The sequence below is a fragment of the Bombus flavifrons genome, chromosome 1 (assembly GCF_040668555.2).
Source record: "Bombus flavifrons isolate JBK064 chromosome 1, iyBomFlav1_principal, whole genome shotgun sequence".
Lineage (NCBI taxonomy): Eukaryota > Metazoa > Arthropoda > Insecta > Hymenoptera > Apidae > Bombus > Bombus flavifrons.
Window position 1 is genome coordinate 4,327,992 of NC_138442.1, and position 17,101 is coordinate 4,345,092.

At 37.1% G+C, this 17,101-nt stretch overlaps 3 protein-coding genes across 11 annotated transcripts in view; 1 reads left to right on the top strand and 2 right to left on the bottom strand.

Annotated features, from left to right (window-relative positions):
* The window catches only part of LOC138183155 (clarin-2), a 24,000-nt gene extending 17,875 nt beyond the window's left edge, over positions 1–6,125 (bottom strand). For 3 of the 8 annotated variants that reach the window (XM_069119807.1, XM_069119756.1, XM_069119795.1), the window contains exon 1: positions 5,745–6,125. The gene's annotated coding sequence lies outside the window, so the exon portion shown is untranslated. Of the gene's footprint in view, positions 1–5; positions 140–275; positions 977–5,734 lie in introns of those variants that run through there. The other 5 variants (XM_069119765.1, XM_069119787.1, XM_069119779.1 and 2 more) reach the window with 4 other exon arrangements.
* A 332-nt stretch (positions 6,126–6,457) lies between these two features.
* Positions 6,458–8,313, bottom strand: Dpit47 (DNA polymerase interacting tpr containing protein of 47kD). The gene is made up of 6 exons (XM_069119867.1): positions 8,022–8,313; positions 7,496–7,667; positions 7,224–7,416; positions 6,865–7,145; positions 6,618–6,782; positions 6,458–6,552 (listed from the first exon to the last, which is right to left on the bottom strand). The coding sequence occupies exons 1-6, from the start codon at positions 8,290–8,292 to the stop codon at positions 6,465–6,467; spliced, it is 1,170 nt and encodes a 389-aa protein (XP_068975968.1). The 5' UTR covers positions 8,293–8,313; the 3' UTR covers positions 6,458–6,464.
* A 776-nt stretch (positions 8,314–9,089) lies between these two features.
* LOC138183199 (uncharacterized) overlaps positions 9,090–17,101 on the top strand; it is a 122,890-nt gene continuing 114,878 nt past the window's right edge. For both annotated transcript variants that reach the window (XM_069119831.1, XM_069119853.1), the window contains exon 1: positions 9,090–9,552. The gene's annotated coding sequence lies outside the window, so the exon portion shown is untranslated. The remainder of the gene's footprint in view (positions 9,553–17,101) is intronic.

Below are 17,101 nucleotides of genomic sequence, written 5' to 3' on the forward strand. Positions count from 1 at the left end.
CTGACCTAGCTTAACATTTACATTCCAAACCTCCTGAAAGTCCTAAAACTCCTGAAATTTTCTCCAATCAAAGATTTCTTGTACCAGAACTTAGTGTCGACCTCTGTATATAATGCTACAAAATGAAATTCTATATCCCCTATAATCAAATAATGAATTTCGTTAAATAGCGTAATTCACCTATTACAGTATAATAATTCTTTCACTAAAAATTTCAAGCAATTCCTCAGCAGTAAATCCGCAAAGAAAAGAAAAGTTTCAACAAACAAACACACGATCCATTTCCAATGTCCAAGCATTGCTTAATCATGTCGCGTTTTCCCCACTCTCTTCATGCTCTCAGTTATTTTTCAATGTTCTCAAAATGAGTTTACGTTGGCATTCATGAACAACGCCGTCGGGTAACGCTCTTGACGTAACTGGAGCAGCAGTTGCACGAACGTAATATATTGCATTCACACGTCCGCGCATCGTTTTTTACAAATTGTTTAAGGGTTCCTCCATTACCGTCCGTTCCTGTCCCGCCAAAATTATGTACGCATAGTGGTCGCACTCGGAGGTTGTTCCAATTAATTCGTGCAGAATCGTGCACGATCGTCAACAAAAAACCGGTAGTGATTCGTTCAAGGCCGAACCCACACGAGTGATGCGATATCGAATTGCGTTGTTCGTTATTTGCAGGCGAATCATTAGTAGACGAGATATAAGATAAATCTGACACCTTGCGAGATTTCGTGTCACGTGTTCTGACATACTGATCGTGGAAAAAATTAGAGGTTTCGTTGTGCCATCTACCATTTAGAGCGACAAGCTCTACCTACGAAATAGAGTAGAGCATACGATTATCCTAAATTTAAATTCACATTCAAATTTTCGGATGCAGATTCGAATTTAACTATCAAGAATACAATTATCACAATAGTAGAAAAATTCCAAGCGAAGTAGTCATAAGGGATTTTTAATTTTCTAATATTTTTTTAATAAAAGATGTGTGTAAAACTTGTTAACTGTTTTATGTTATTTCCACCACAAATAATTTCTCTCTTAAACCTGTTAAACGTGTAATCTACACGGTAGCGACTTTCCTTTCGAAATTCATATCATCTCTGTAAGATAACACTAATGCAGCATGAACCTTCCTCTTTCTAGCTTTTTTTTAAATAAAAATTGCAAATCTTTAAGGGGGTATTCTGGTCTAGAAATTTGAAAAAATCGAAAAATTTTTTTTCATATTTCCAAAGTTTAGACATTCAAGAATATGCCCTTAAAAGGATTTTTCAAAATTTCAATTATTTTATATGTTACAGCCATTTTCGTGACGCGGCATCTGCTCCGGTCTGACCGGAACAAATGAATAGTAGACGGTAGACGTTGTCTGAGTAAATTTGTATCAAAACTTTAAACGCGTTTTTCTCGAAACTACTTTTTTCGAGTTGGCGTGCACGATATCTCAAGGTCTAATGAACCGATTTATTTCAAATTTGGTCTGAATATTCCTTGTATACTCCTCTATCGTCCGGACCACTCTCAGCTCAGAATCTTTAATATTACTATTTTTTAAACGTTCGGAATTGTCAAAAAAACGTGCGAAATAAGAAATTTTTTTTCAAACGGCCGTCATTTTGTGAAAAAATGTTGTATTGACTTTTCCAAGGTTCAGACGATAGCGGCATCCATACTAATTAAGAATCCGTTCGCATATTTTATTTCAGATGACCAGAAGAGTTGATATCATGCACGCCACGACACCCCATTTTTTTGGCAGCACCCACTTTGCCAACTCATAACTTTTTAAATATTGAGTTTTTTTTCAGTGAATTTTTTACGAAATATCAATAAACAAATGCTAAAAAGAAGGATAACAAAAATATTTTTTGTTTCGCTTGTACAGAGCTTCAAAAATCGCCCGAAATTCATGCCTCTAGACCAGAATACCCCCTTAAAGCAGAAAATCTTTAATAATCAAACTCAAAAATTCATAGCCTATCGACATATAAATTATAACAATATCATATTGATTGCCTGTACGAGACTAAACAACGAAAAACACAGATAAATTTCTGGAGAATCCGTGGATAACCAAACGGTGTTTCCACAGCTGTAAAGGAGAACAAGTTACGTTGAAACTGGTCTCGATGATCGTTGGCCACGGTGATTTTCGTAATCGGAACCTTGACGCGACATCGCTGACATTAATATGTACCTGTTATGTTAATGAAAAACGATAACGACCCGCAGAATCTATCTTAAGAGCGGGTAATAGGAGATATATTAACAAGGATAAATGAATACTTCGATAGACGTTTTCCTTTTCATCGATGGAAAAACGTACGTAATTACGTGACGATTAATGCATCCTTCTAGTACGTCTTCCTTCCATTATATCACAAATAAAATAAATAAATTCATAGGAAATTTGAAAATGCAAAAATGCATAGAACGCACACAGTACATACAGTATCTAAAACAAAGCACTTGTCATAATACTCGGTACGTCAAATCTTTGCTTACTCATTTTCATAAAAATATAAATTTTCATAAATATCCTTAATGTGCCCTCGGTCATAAGATATTTAGGATTGTAATTATTAAATGCATCTAGCGCTTCTGTATACATAGTAATAATTTGCATAAGCATTAATGTCACATAATATGGCATAAATGTCATTTGCGGTTTGCAAGAACACAAGTAATAAATTCCTTAACAGACATTTGCCCCCCTGAAATATAGTGTGAGTCTACTCGCGCGTCGCCAATCGGTCTTTAAAGGCACTAATTGGACAATACGTCGGTACATCGCTGGAGAGACTTCAGGTGATTAACCACGTGACCGAGAAGATGAAACAATCGAAATTAATCTCCGTTATTGAAAGACCAGTCAGGTTTAATGGATGCCCTTAGTTTCTGTCGCAGGCAGAAATATGGAAGAACCAAGCGTACAAAGAGAAAATAGACGGAGCGGACGAAGGGATCGCGGATATGAGAGGAAAATAGCGAACTTTGGGAGAAAAAGGGAGAGAAAAGGATGATCGGAGAAAAGCTGACAGGAAAGAAGAGCGAAAAGTGGCAAAAAAGCGAGAGAACAAAGGGAATGCGGATGGAACGGAGAGAAAAGAAGCAGAAATTGGTAAAAGTAATATAAGAGCAAAGAAAAATGCAAGAATGTGTGCGACTGAATGTGGAGAAGCGGGATGATGAGGTCGACTGAATGCCGTTAGACCGTGTCGTTGATGCAGCTACATGACTACGTATACATAGCCTCGTGTGAAATATCATCGCTCGTAGGAAAGGAACAAACGAAAAGCAGAGAAAAATAGAGAAAGACTTAACAAAGAGAGAGTCGCCGACGATCCGAATCTGTCTGGTCGTGACAGTCTTGCATGAGATGGAACGGATCAGAGTGTAATTCTATTGTGACAATGCCCAGCGCTGCTTCGTATTGAGACATTGTTTTCGATCGTTTCTTCGCAAACATAAAAATAAAAAAGGAAATGAAAGAGATAAAATGTACAAGTTGGAGACGAAATGGTTAGAGAAAAACACCGCCTCGATATTTTCATTCTACTTTCTCTCGTTCCTTTTTTAACACTTTCATTAACCGAACAGCACCAGAGTGTATATAGACAACTTTAGAGAGAAATAAATGGCAGATGTTCTTCTTGCACATACCTTAACCGTGTTTATAGACAAAATAATCAGAGCAAAGGAGAAAGTGCAGAGATTACGTTCTGACAGATATTCAATTATAACGTTCAAAAACAAAATTTTAAAAAAACCATAATAACTATAGTAAATTAGAATAAATCATAGGAATTATTAAGCATAAATACGCTACATTAAAAATGTAGATAGAATATAATATCAAAATAGTAGAAAAAAATGAAATATCTTTTAATTATCGTTCGTCGAATTTCACGCGCACGTAATTGCGTGTCCGTACGGTATTTTCTCAGTAACCCGTTCTTTCTGCCAGAAGAATTTCTCTTTTTACTGACGTACACATCGAACAGAGTTCGAGATAGCTATCTTCGGTATGTCTTTCTGAACGTAACGCGATTCTATCTCGCGCACGATATCTTGGAATTTTTTTCCTCTCCAACAGATTGACTCGTCGTTACAACCGGTCCGGTTCGCGGATTTTTCTTCCCGCCTGACGTAACTCTTTCGACATATACCGACCATTTGCTTCGGGGCATCGGACAAAGATGCATCGTGGTCCACCGTAGTCCGCGAAACTAGGACACGTAACCATCCCCCCACTATCTCCGACAACCGGCCAGTGTTTCTTGTCCTGTTCACTAGCAACTCGCGTAACATGACTTTGTACGTAGATAATGAAATTACGGTCATCGACTGATTCACATGACAATCCATTTATTTTTATTTTTAATTTATAGGCACGTTTGAAAAATATCTATAATTGGGGCTAGCTTTTCTCAAGTAGCTTACGTAAAATTTACATGTATAAATTAGCATAAATATATTGTAGAGGAAGGATGCTTAAGGAAGTTTCAGTACTTATACTTTATCCTCGAGCGATAAACACATGTTTTCTTGATTATACGGCGTAAAATACTTCATGGTAGCATGACAGGAATAGCCATAAGATATGCTCAATTTTAGCCGAAACGTTGATCCTTAATTCGATCGAATGAAAATAGACGAATAATACATGACTTAAGGTTTCTCTTATCGTGATTCAATGAGATCCGTGACTAGAGGACAACCATCTTGTTAAGATAAAAAAAGAGGAGAGAGGGCAACGATGAGAGAAAGGTAGTTGCGAGTATGTACGTGTAGTATATGTAATTTCTGTACGGTTCTCCGAGATATAATTCCATTACGAAATTCTTCTCACGAGATACTTTTATCCCACATAACATAACTTTAATTCTAGTATAATTAATTTCTTCTTTTTTCACGAGATCAGGTAAATGAAATTTAATCAACGTGGTAGAATTTACTGGCAATTTCGATCGAATTTCGTCGAGTCAAACGCAGCGGTTTCATCACACCTCAAATTGCTCGACGTTTGAATCTGCGTTACGATGCAACAATGACCCCATGAATAATTTAACACGCGCCATTGTCTCATCGGTATGTACTAATAACATCACGTCAGTTGTAGCGTATCTGACACTGATTCACTCCGTGAATGCGTTCTTTCTTTATTTTCCACTCGTTCACCCGTGGCGCGTAGTTTTTAAAAATTGTTAAACCCGGATACGCGTGATTTTTATCGATATCAACGCAATGCAACATTCAGCGTTTCTATGCAACTGCAATTTCACATTACGTCGAAAATTAAAACGAATCTGCATACGTGATTAACAAAATTTTTCTCCTTTTTCGGCATGGTAATAAAAGTTAACGAAATTTTCGCGGGATGTTATATAAAAATGAAATTACTCTTGCTAATATAAAAAAGTTATGTTATTCGCAAAAATTATACATATTTTTAACCAACTCCGTTATTCTGAAAACTGAAATCACAGATCCTATTAGTGGTTCAATGAACTTCCGTTTCGTACCACAAATTGAGATCAAATGAAACTTGAACAATTGAAGTCTGAATTCAAATTTTCTGTTCGTGAAAAGGAATTCGAATACTTTTCATTTCGTAAAATATGCAAGGCAAATATGAGTAACAAAATAAAAAAATAATTGTTAGTAAATATACTAACAATTAGCCGCTATAGAAAGATCGATTAAAGAAAAAAAAATGAAGAAGTACAAAATTTTGCCTGCATTGCTTTGGCATCGTTTGTGTCCCGTTCCGCTTCTCTCCCACGCTGTAAAGGTCCTCTTGTTTCACAATTCAAACTTGAACCAGATAACCTTCAGCATCACCGATAAAGGACCGATCTCCGATCGTTTCGATCGTATCTCTGGCACAACACTTTTTCGTCACTATATTAGCACAATTTAGTCGTAACAATTAGAAGAGTAACCGTTTCGGGACGCATACACACGTCCTACAGCGTCTCTTGAACTGAATTTCTGACTGAGGCCCTGAGTCTTTATGCCCATCTGGCTCTGGCAGGTGTTACAGGCTACAGGTGGCACCACTGCTCGATCAATTATCTTACCTATATCGGTCCCTTCTACGGTTAATATGAAGTGGGACCCACATGCGCCACTTTTGTAAAAAGTTTCGTAAAAAAAATGCACGAAAGCATTTCTTGATTCAATAAGGGAAAATGCTTTTTAAACTTTATTTGATAAGAGCACTAATAATTATTATTACACTGTAAATTTGTATACATTTATGAGAAATTTGAAAATATAAAAATGAAAATAATCTATGTAATATATTAAAATATATAAAATAATTAAGGCGTATTTTGGATTAGATTCCATTTCTTCAATTTATATGAGTTTGCCTAATTAATTCTAATTATATTAATAGATGTGTAGATCTCCTTTATAAATCTATTTACGAACAATGTGCACGATAATTTATATCACATATACATAGCTAAAAATCCCTCCTCCGCCTTACTGGACTTAACAAGTATTAAAAACGTCGGCGTTCCCCCGCGAACTATAAATCTGAAATTTTTTATTTCATAAGTGGTTGCGTTTTTAATTTCCTGTATCTTAATTCATGAACTTACCGCTCGTGCTGCAATATTTGCCCTAGAGACTGATGGACGTCCACTTTATGCAGAGAATATTTATCTTTATCCTCAAAATAAACATTTATATTTTCAGGAGTATAACGTCTGTATGAGTCCCACTCAGGTGGATCATTAAGCAGCTGTTCTAATTGTTCTATCAACCTGAATAAGTAAATTTATTATATGTGAAATAACTTTTAATTTTTTGTGTAACGTGAGATTCTTATATGATATAAAAGCATACAATGTATCCTCGTGAAAATTTTCTATGAAATCTGTCTGCTTTGTTTCAGGATATAAAATCAGAACTGGCCAAATGAGTTTATTTTGTTCATCCAAATGAAAACTACATTGTGCCGTTTGTGGAATATGAGGTTCTAGGTCTTTTAAAGTTGGATTTCTTTTCCCTTCGATCGATTCTAAATTAATACCTTTTCCTTTTATTATATTTAGTAATTCTTCTTCTTCTTTATTTAATTTCTTTTCTAATCTATCTTGTTTTCTTTTATCTCTTTTCAGACGTTCCTATAAATATTCAAATATAAGTTGCACATAATAAATACTTTCTCAAGTTTATATGCACTAAAGTATGGATATTCTTACTCTTTCAACTACTGCTTGTGATTTTATATATAATATTATCTTGTCAGTAGGAGATATATCGAGTAACCGATCACAAAAGTCAATACACTGTTCGTAATCTTTTATATGAAAAGAACAAGTGACAGCTCTACTCAAAACTTTTATGTAATTTGGTTTTAACCTCAAAGCAAGCTTGCAGTCATTTAAGCTTGATCTGTAATTTATATAAAAGATAACCTTCATAAAACTAGAATAAGACTGTAATATTAAAATATGTGTAATATCAAATATACCTATAATTTTTTAACATAAAATGTGCAGCAGCTCTATTATTATAAAGCTGAGCCATTAAATCAATATCTTTGCATTTAGTTCTTATTCCTTCTGTGTAACTCAGAATACTTAATCTATAATTTTTATACTTGAAATTGAAATTTCCATCTTCCTTATAATTATTTGCAAGTTCTATAAAACATATGCAAATGTAATACTACCAATATCTATATAAACATTTATATTGTTAAATTAACTATTAGCCCTGCAATCTCAATAATGCTAGAAATATATATTTTAATTGCAAAAATAAATAAAAATAGAGTCTAGATGACTGAAAAACATACTATTATTGAAACAACAATCACTTTAAATAGGTTTTAATTTCCTGATTAGTCTTGGTGTTTGTACAAAAATAACAAAACTTTATTATCTTTCTTAGAAATAGTTAAGACAAATACCGAACAAGAATATAGTACCCTGTTATGATATTCCAAGGTTAAATTACATAGTTACAAGACTAAATAAGAATAAATTAATCCAAACCCTCAGGTGTATTCTCATCTTCCCCATATTTGAGCTGTTGTAAACCTTCCATCAATGGAGAAAGTTTTTCTCCAGGTTCCGGTGTCTTTTTCATGAAAAATGGATGTTTTTCCATTTCCTCTTCCCACCGATCTTCTGGCCATCCTTCAGTATAGCTCTTCTTTTCCAAATTACTAATATATTCATCGAGTTCAGCGTCTAATTTTGAAGCAAGTTTTAATCTTTCTTTATCAGTCCATACTTTACTTTCTTTTTTACTTGTTCCTTCCATTGTTTAACGATTATTTATATAATCTCCAAATAGTACAAATTTAATCGAGAATAAAAGTAAAACAAATTTAACCTTACAAACCACAACCTCCAAAATTTCACGTGTTTATGTATATTTCTTAATGTCATAACATTATCGACCGAGTAGATTCTCCAATTCTCCCTCAATGATGGCACTAGTAGTATTCTTATAACTACTATTTTAAAAAGGCTTATAACATTAACATCTTCCTCTTTTTAACATTTCTCATATTAAATATTTTATACTACCTCAAAGCATATCACCAAGAAACTTACTGGTAAAAAATTATCAATATTTTAAAACAGTAATATCCATTTAAAGGTTATAATTTCAACTAATACATTTAACAACATGATTACTTTAATGCTTTTCGCTCTTAAAGAAGAGACTCTAAAATACTTTAAAAATATAACTGACGAAATATCTGAAAGTTTCTTTAATTAATATAAAAACAATCGTTCTCGTTTAACGCCTCCAATTTCCCTCAAAAGGAACAGTAAACAATGCAACGACAACGTTGTTGAAGATTCATCGATGAAAATACGATTCTTAGTTTCGAATTGGTTTGATACGTAGTGGAAAAAGGAGGAGAGGGGCGGGTAATCCTACAATAAAATCTGTATTGAAAGTTAGGGATGAGAAAATCCAGAGGAGATACGTCGATCGGGTAGGTAGGGGTGGTTAAGGTTCGGACGTTTACGCAAACATTCGGGTTTTGGCCCCTTTGTGTTCGGCTGGGCAAGATGGCGCTCGGTGAAAGCTGGTCCACGATTGGTCGATGAGACCGCACCGCGAATCTCCCGAGAACAGTCGCTTCCACGGCCTCGGAGCGGGCGAGTTGTTGGTCCCCTTGGAAAAAAGCAAAACACGCTCTCTCGTTGCGGCGGCGAGTGTAATGGCCACCGTGGGCCTAGGATAGCAAGAGAGGTGAGGCGGTTCGCGAATTCTTTTATTGAAACGCTGGCTAATCAATGAACGACTTATCAGCCCAGTCAACAGTCAGTGCATATAATAATACGTGTGTGCCGAACTGCCGCTCTTTCGTCTCGATCGGTGGCTTCTGTCCGGTGAAGAGTGCGTGTACATCAAGTAGTGCATCAGTGTACTTAATGTGTGCCAGCCATTGTCGAGCGTGCATCATAGTGCCGGTCACCTAATAATCGTCGATCACCACTGGATAATATTGCTTGTTCGTCTTGTCTGTTGGATTCTACCCTTTTGGCACGCGACGCACCATCGGTGAGTACTACGGCATAGTTAAATGAAACCGTATCACACGATGTCGACGACCGTGCGTATATGTATGTCGAAGTGGCTTAGCGTTAGAACTAGAGTATCTGCGACTAATGTATGAAATTTACAATAAAGAAATCAGAGTGAAAGATATGTTGAAAAATACATAGTACGGGGGAACCAACAAACCTTTATCTGTGTACTTTACAAAAAGTCACCGAAAATCCAAATCAAATTTGTCTTGCTATAAATCTATCAGATTTGCGTGAAATATTGAGAATTAGTCATTTTGATTAATCTATTAGTATTAAGATTCATAATGAGTGTATGTGTACATTGTGGTCGTTTTGTTCCCTCAAACAAGAGATTCTTGTCTATCGATACTTTCGCCTAAGACTAGACGCACCCTTAACCCTCAGTCTCTCTCACTGAATAAAAACAATCTTCTCTAAGTTGTCATCACCACCATTTGATGATTAATGTTCGAAAAACTTGTACTCGTCCATAGATCGCAAAGTTGTGTTTCTGTTATCCAATCGTTCGCACATGTACGGTCTACACTTCCCATGGGGGAAAAGTCCATTTATTGTCATATGCAAGTAGTAATGAGAGTATGCGCGTTGCGAAGCACGATCAATTTCGGAAGATCTACCATCACGCTGCAAAAGATGTCGCACCACCCTTCCCGTGCTAGTTTATTGTTGCTAAATATTTTTGAGCATTCTTTCGCGCACCGACTCATAGGGTGTAACCTCTTTCTTCTCTCGTACCTGATTGCTGCAAACGTTCTGCCCGCATGAACGATATTAGATGCTAAGCTATCTATCTCAATTCGAATCAAATTACTCTATATAGTACAAACGCGTGTAATGTTAATGCTACTGTTTCTCTCCCATAATACACTCATTTATAGCGTCGCTAATAACTTTCTACATGACATTAAACAACAAATGAAGAGAAAAGAGGTGTCCGTGGATACATCTTCGTCTCATTCGTCGCGTATTAAGGTCACTGTTACCTTTTATCCTTTCTGTATTGTATCGATGCAGCATATACCTATGAGAATCACTCATACATATATTTATAAAAGCAAATATACTTATTAAACGTCGTGTGAGTTAAATATAAGAGGCAACATTGATGTCATCACTTTGATTATTCGCTTTCGAAGGTGCGTTTCTCCGTCGTTTTTCACTGATTACCACGAATGGGCGTATTCTTTTGCAAACAAGCGTACTCGACGATAATCCCATTTGCCCGGAAAGCATAAACGCGTCCCGGTAACCGTGAATGACCCGTTTCGCGGCTTTAATAGGGATCATTCGGGATATCGCGAAATAATGTATGTATCGCGATGGTAACAGGTGCCCCCCTCCATCGTTCTTTTCCGCCCTTTTTGCAAAGAAAAGCACGTGCCTCGCGCTCAGAATCGGCGTATTCGCGCATACGCTATTATTAAAGCTGCCACTTATAATTCATCAATGCAACAATCATATTGTGTTTTTACCTTTCTGTTCGCCTTTTTCCGTCTTTCATTACTTCGCTTTTATTTTATTTTATTTTATATTTAAAAATGAAGCATTTTTGTAATTCTAACTTAATTGTAACATACATATATGTTTTTCAAGATAAATTTTGTGAAGACTGTTCCGGATTGTTATTGTTCCTTTAACACTAATGAGATCCCTAACATAAATCAGGCTACGTATTGTATTTAAAAAATATAATCTAACCTACTTTTTACAAATTTAAATGTATACGTTATTTATTGTTGAAAGAAGAATCTGTTTTGAAAGTGGTAAATCTTAAATCATTAATGAAATGACTCGACTGTTACAATACACTTATTATCAATTGTAGTCGTATCTCATTAGTTTTCAAAATCGAGTGTTTCAAAAACAAAACCTTGTAAGGAAACCTTCCGTACCAAACTTTTTACTTCTTTTTACATCAAAATCACTTTGGCTTTTACTTTCAATTGTAGTATTTAACTACCGTTTTCGATTGCGCTTATATGTATATTTCGCAGTGTAATACGCGGCAGCGGCCCTCGTAATGCCGACGGTAGAACTTTTGCACGTGTCGCTGACAAAACGCGTATCGTCGCTGTTCCGCAGTCGGGGGTAGAGTTTTTCGATCGTACGAATTATCGATTTCGAGCCGCGCGAGAGTGTTGGTAATTTTTTGCGGGATGGCTTTTTAATTAAATTTCGTCATCGTACGCATCTTTTCTATACGTTTAACTCCGTTATGATATTCTATCGGGGAAAAATATTACTCTTTGTGGGTTGGTTAGGAAAATTCTTCCGTCGATGATAAAACGTTGAAGATAGCTTGATGTTGATGTCGTCGATGTATTATTGGAAAATACGTTCTCGTACCGACGAAACTTTTGTGAATGTCAAAAGTGAAACCCACGTAAAACGCGAAAATAAACTCTTCAATGGCAACACGTATTTATACACTAACTGTGAATCAATTTTAACTATGGATACTCTCAACAGAAATAACACGATTTCTGTACAGTGTAAAGTTCAAAAGGTTAGTCCGAAAATCGAATTTGCTCTGTGAAAAGTGACAATGTCCAGCTTCGTCTGTTGTTCCTCCCCTCCTATAGGTTATTAACTAGATAAACTTCGATTATATCGATAGCAACAGAATTTTTCTCTACGAACAACATTGTGTTGAATAAAACTATTTAAAGGACATTTACAGTCGATTTAAACTCCAAATACAGAGAAAGTAATATTATGTCGAAAAATTAAAAGTTAGACAAAAATTCATGTATATTCAAAATTAGCATTTTACAATGAAAATACGGAAAATATTATACTAGGATAATTCGAATCGCCTTTCGAATAAATAATATCCCAGCTTGAGAGACCTCGCGTAAATATTAATTAAAGCTCGCTGATGAAAAGACTAGCAGCTATCGATCAGTTTATACGAAGTACATACATACATACTTTGCGTTGAGGATGATGAGGCTGTGCTCGAAATGACGCTTGGAATACTTTCGACGAGAGATCCACTCGTGAAATACTTTTTGACGTTGATTGCGCGTACCCTATGTGTACTGGCGGTGTTAAATCGCGTTCAAGACTCGCCCGACTCGAGTCTTCTTTTCTCGAATTCCGTCGCACGCTCCCCCCCCCCCCCCCGGTGAGTCTTCAGTTAATCTGCCGTGATTTATGCATAAGTGCGATTAAAGCCGAAGCCCCTATTGATATGAGCAATAAATCCGGCGATAGAGATTAGCTCTGGTCACTAATAGTTGAGATTTCTCAACGGGTAGCTTTGTGGTCAAGCGTTCGTTGTTAAGTCTAGAACTGTTTAGTGTGTATATAGATGCGCCCACGGTGTCTCTAAATCACGTGGCCCGTAATAACGTATTACTCGAAGTAGCGCTTAATCCCGGGATGATTTGTGAAGTTTACCGATCGGCCATTTTAATACTTTAATAGCCAACCTGTCACCTTGTAATTTAGTAGGTTCTATAAAAAGTTTCGGGAAATGATCAATAATATTATCACACCGATAGTATTCGTAGTATTATACATTCGATAGTATTATACATATATTCTTGATGTGTTAGATCGGTGTTGATAAAATGTCGATGAATGAAGTTTGAATTTGGTGGGCCATCAAATTTTACTATACGTCAATTATCAACTACGATAAAGAATTTGAAAATTAAGAAGAAGGAAATTATTATCAACTATGTGTATTGTAAAGATCATTTAGGCAATCATTTAATGTATAAATTATTATGCGTACTATGTATATTATAATATGTATTTTAAATGACATGGAAGTTGGATATTACGGTTTATGTTATATGTAACTAACGTGTCGATATGTTACAAGTTATATGTTAAAAAATGACATTTCATGTGAACCACCTTTCTAACGATATCAATTTAGTCAAGACACTGAAAAGCACAACCTATCGGTCTCTACTGTCAAGCGTGTTTATCTAATTTACTAAGTAGTCTCGCAAATAAAGAAATATTAAAGCGTCTTAAATTATACCAAGTGTCAAAAAGATTAAAAGTTATTTGAATGTTAAGGAATGCCATATACCGAGGATATAAAGACTCCACCTAAAGTATGTTTCACTGAAACAACAGGTGCACAAACAACCGTCCTAACAGCGGGCGGGCGCATCACTACGATTCTGAATATTAACTTTTCTCTCCTCCGAGTCGTATATCGAGATAATAACAGCGATTGGCCGGTGGTCGGTTGTTCGTTACGGTGTCGTAAATGTCACGTGTGACAATAAAAATTTCTGACGAAATGTATTATACCCTTTACCAATCAGACCATTGACTGAAAGGAGTCATTGGGAGCGTTTCGATCGCCGCTTAGCAGTTCGCGGTCCATAAATAAACATACTGGCCTCGGTTAAAGGACAGCTTTCAATAATCATAGAAAAAATATATAAATAGAGAGAGGGTTCAGCGTAAAAGAAGTTCGTTACTCCGCCACGTTTCCCGTGTAGCACGAGGCGCGCCTGTTATTTATATGTGTGGGGGCGAGTTAGGGGCAGCACCCACCGTTTAACTCGTTGAAATCTGACGATGTTTAATGAGACGTCAAGAATTTGATGCGAGTTTCGAAAGCACGGTTGCATAGTACAGAAGAAGAGAGACGCAAAGCGCACACCGCGGGGCGGTCTTTATAAAGACGGCCTTTATATTTGACCGGTCGGAAATTCAGTGAGCATGTGGCAACGTCGGATATCCCTCTCTGTATTTCTTTCTTCCTCGGGCCAAAGCTCGATTCGTTGGCCACGCATCTTTTTCCAGCAGCGCCGGGCCGCCGGCCGGCCATCGGGCCCCCATCGCGTTCTATACCCGTACCAGAAAGTTTCTTCTACCTTTACCACGCCACCACCTTACACCCCATCCACTATACTCTTTTATTTTATTATTCGACCCGACCTCCAACGAGTTAGGCTGTTGCCTTCGCCTCTACAGAGAGCCCTTTGCCTCTCACTCTCTTTTCTCCGACTTTTGCTTACTCTGTTTCTATCTCTCTCGTTCAACCATAGCCTCCTCTTCCTCCCACCGCCTCTACCTTTCTCTTCGAAGCGATTCGCTTCGCGACTAACGAAGAAACTGGAATCTCGTTGTATGGATACGAAGAAGATTCTTCTTCCTTTCACTCTTTCTCGTGTCTCCGCGTCTTTATCTAACATTGGCTGGTCCCCTTTCGCCTCCCCCTTTCATGCTCCGCGTACAATTAGCTTGCTCGAACTTGTACGGGCCAACGAGCGTTTCCCTACCATTTTCTATATGTATCATGGACGCGTTATCGATGCAGCCGGCGAGAGGCGCGCATATTAAAACTTGACGAGACTCGCCAGGAATCCAGGAAGAGGCGCTGTGAAGCAGCTAGCGGCGGACAGTGGGGGGAAAAGGAAATCGTATATAGTCGACTATACCGAGGGAAACTTTTCATAATGTTGGATGCTGGATCCGTTTAGAAATTTTTCAATCGTGCCCTCGGTATCGTGAACTTTGCATTCCTCGCGTCCTTCGCGGTTATTCCACGCAACCGGATCATGTGGAATAATATTGACTCGCATCAAGTATCCCTTTACGTTCTTGCATTTTTATACGAATATTCGGTATTACGCCGCACAGGTTATATATTTCTTACCCGATGCCACGATATTACAGGTGCTATTTCTCTCTTTCTATCTGCTTTTTCCCGTTCGGTCCGTTTAGTTCTCACGATAACGCGCCTTTGCTACGAGTCACAGGGCTCGTAGGTCCGTGCGTTATCAACCACGGGTGATAACGCGTGTACATTTGTATTTGTTTTGGCGTGAACTTTTATGTAGTCACAGTCTTTTTTGTTTCTTTTAAGTTTTATTAAATTATAGCGAAATATATTACAGTTTCATATCGCATCACATGTATAAAGGATTTTATAGTACATAACAAAACTACTTAATCTTTTGATTTTATAATTAACTCTGTCTTTTTCGCAACTTTCATCAATTTATTACATATTATCCAAGTAAGGCTATTACAAACTTTCGAAGAATAAAATACATACGGACAGGTGAAATTCGCATTGAAATTAATAACATAGACGGCTCTTCCGCATTTAGCATCGTGTGAATTGCAACATTCTCAATAGATTCCGCGAATACCTAGCGCTCGTGTATAAGTTAACCCGTTTGAATTTTTTATAGGCTCATCATCATATTTCTCTTTTGCCCTTTCGTTCAGCATCGAACAACGCAACATGTTGACCGCATTTAAATGTAAACGGGTTCGCGCCTCTCTGACAGTTTCCGCGAAATATTTTCAAGTTTCCCTCCCCGCCTTTCCCCCGGTTCCAGCACTATTTTGCGCAAAGAATCGCGTTAATTCGTAAACCGCAATGCAGTAACTTCGCGTAATTGAAACCACTGTGTGTATCTATGTAACTACTAATGATAACGGAAAGTCATCGGAAATATATTTTTATCGACTGAGCGGAGAAAATCATGGGTTCACCATGGGCCAGAGACCTTATTCCGAAATCAATCACGTTCACGCGCGATTGTTTTACCTAATACAACACACGGGGTACGTGACTGCCGCGAAACTGGCTGGCTTGTTGCCATGTTTTCTCGCACGGAAACGCTCGCGATCGGTTAAATGTTAATTAACATCCTGACCTTTAACCGATCGTTCATGTATACCTGGGGATAATCGCTGATTTCTAACCGTATATGTATCTGGCGCTAATATTTTAACGCGCTTTCCTGCACCTAGACTGGCTTACCGAGATATTTGAACACCTACTACAGGGAACTTTTATACGTAACGTATATATCGTATATGTTATGTAAAAATTTTGGAAACTTCGTTAGCACTGAAGAGAAACGACTGTCATGATTACGTTGGTCAAATTTGAAGTGAATGTGAAGATGTAGTAGAAGTTACAAGATATTTGTTGCAAATTTACATTTAGTAAAATTTTATAATACAGCATGAATATTGATCTTAAATCTATTACCATATACGAAATGGTTCCGATAGATATTGAAATTTATTAATATGATATAATGGATTATTAATTGTCCGCTGATACACCAGTGTAATCATGATAATTCGTGATATATTACAAAGCTAATCAGATTTCAAAAGGTTTCGCGTGACACCCATAAAATATTCATAAAAGTCTACAAATGCTTGGAATACTTTCGTGAATCTATGTATCTCTACTAGTCGCTGATTTTTACCTCGAGAGAAATTCTCGCGTATCGTTGCCGCGTAACCTGCCGTTCGAAACCTTGGAGAGATGAGTCAGTATGACGGTGGTAGAGCGAAGGATATTTTGCAGTGTAAAAAAAGTCTCGCTTAGCTCTCTCGCAGGGTGCAGAGGTCCAAAGCTATCGTTTTCTCGATTCTCACGAGAAGGCTTGCCTCTTGTATCGGTTTCATTCGACTCCTTCTGCCACACAGTAATTAGAAAACACGTAAACGAGTTTTCGGTACGTTAATTCCGAAGAACGTAATTCCGAGCGTTGCTGCATCCTGGTATCTTCTCT

Excerpts from the sequence above, each read along its gene's own strand:
- Dpit47 (XM_069119867.1), bottom strand. The coding sequence starts at position 8,292 with ATGGAAGGAACAAGTAAAAAAGAAAGTAAAGTATGGACTGATAAAGAA. Across the intron at positions 7,668-8,021 it reads AGATGAGAATACACCTGAGG|AACTTGCAAATAATTATAAG; the intron begins GTTTGGATTAAT and ends TATGTTTTATAG. Across the intron at positions 7,146-7,223 it reads CACAAGCAGTAGTTGAAAGA|GAACGTCTGAAAAGAGATAA; the intron begins GTAAGAATATCC and ends GAATATTTATAG.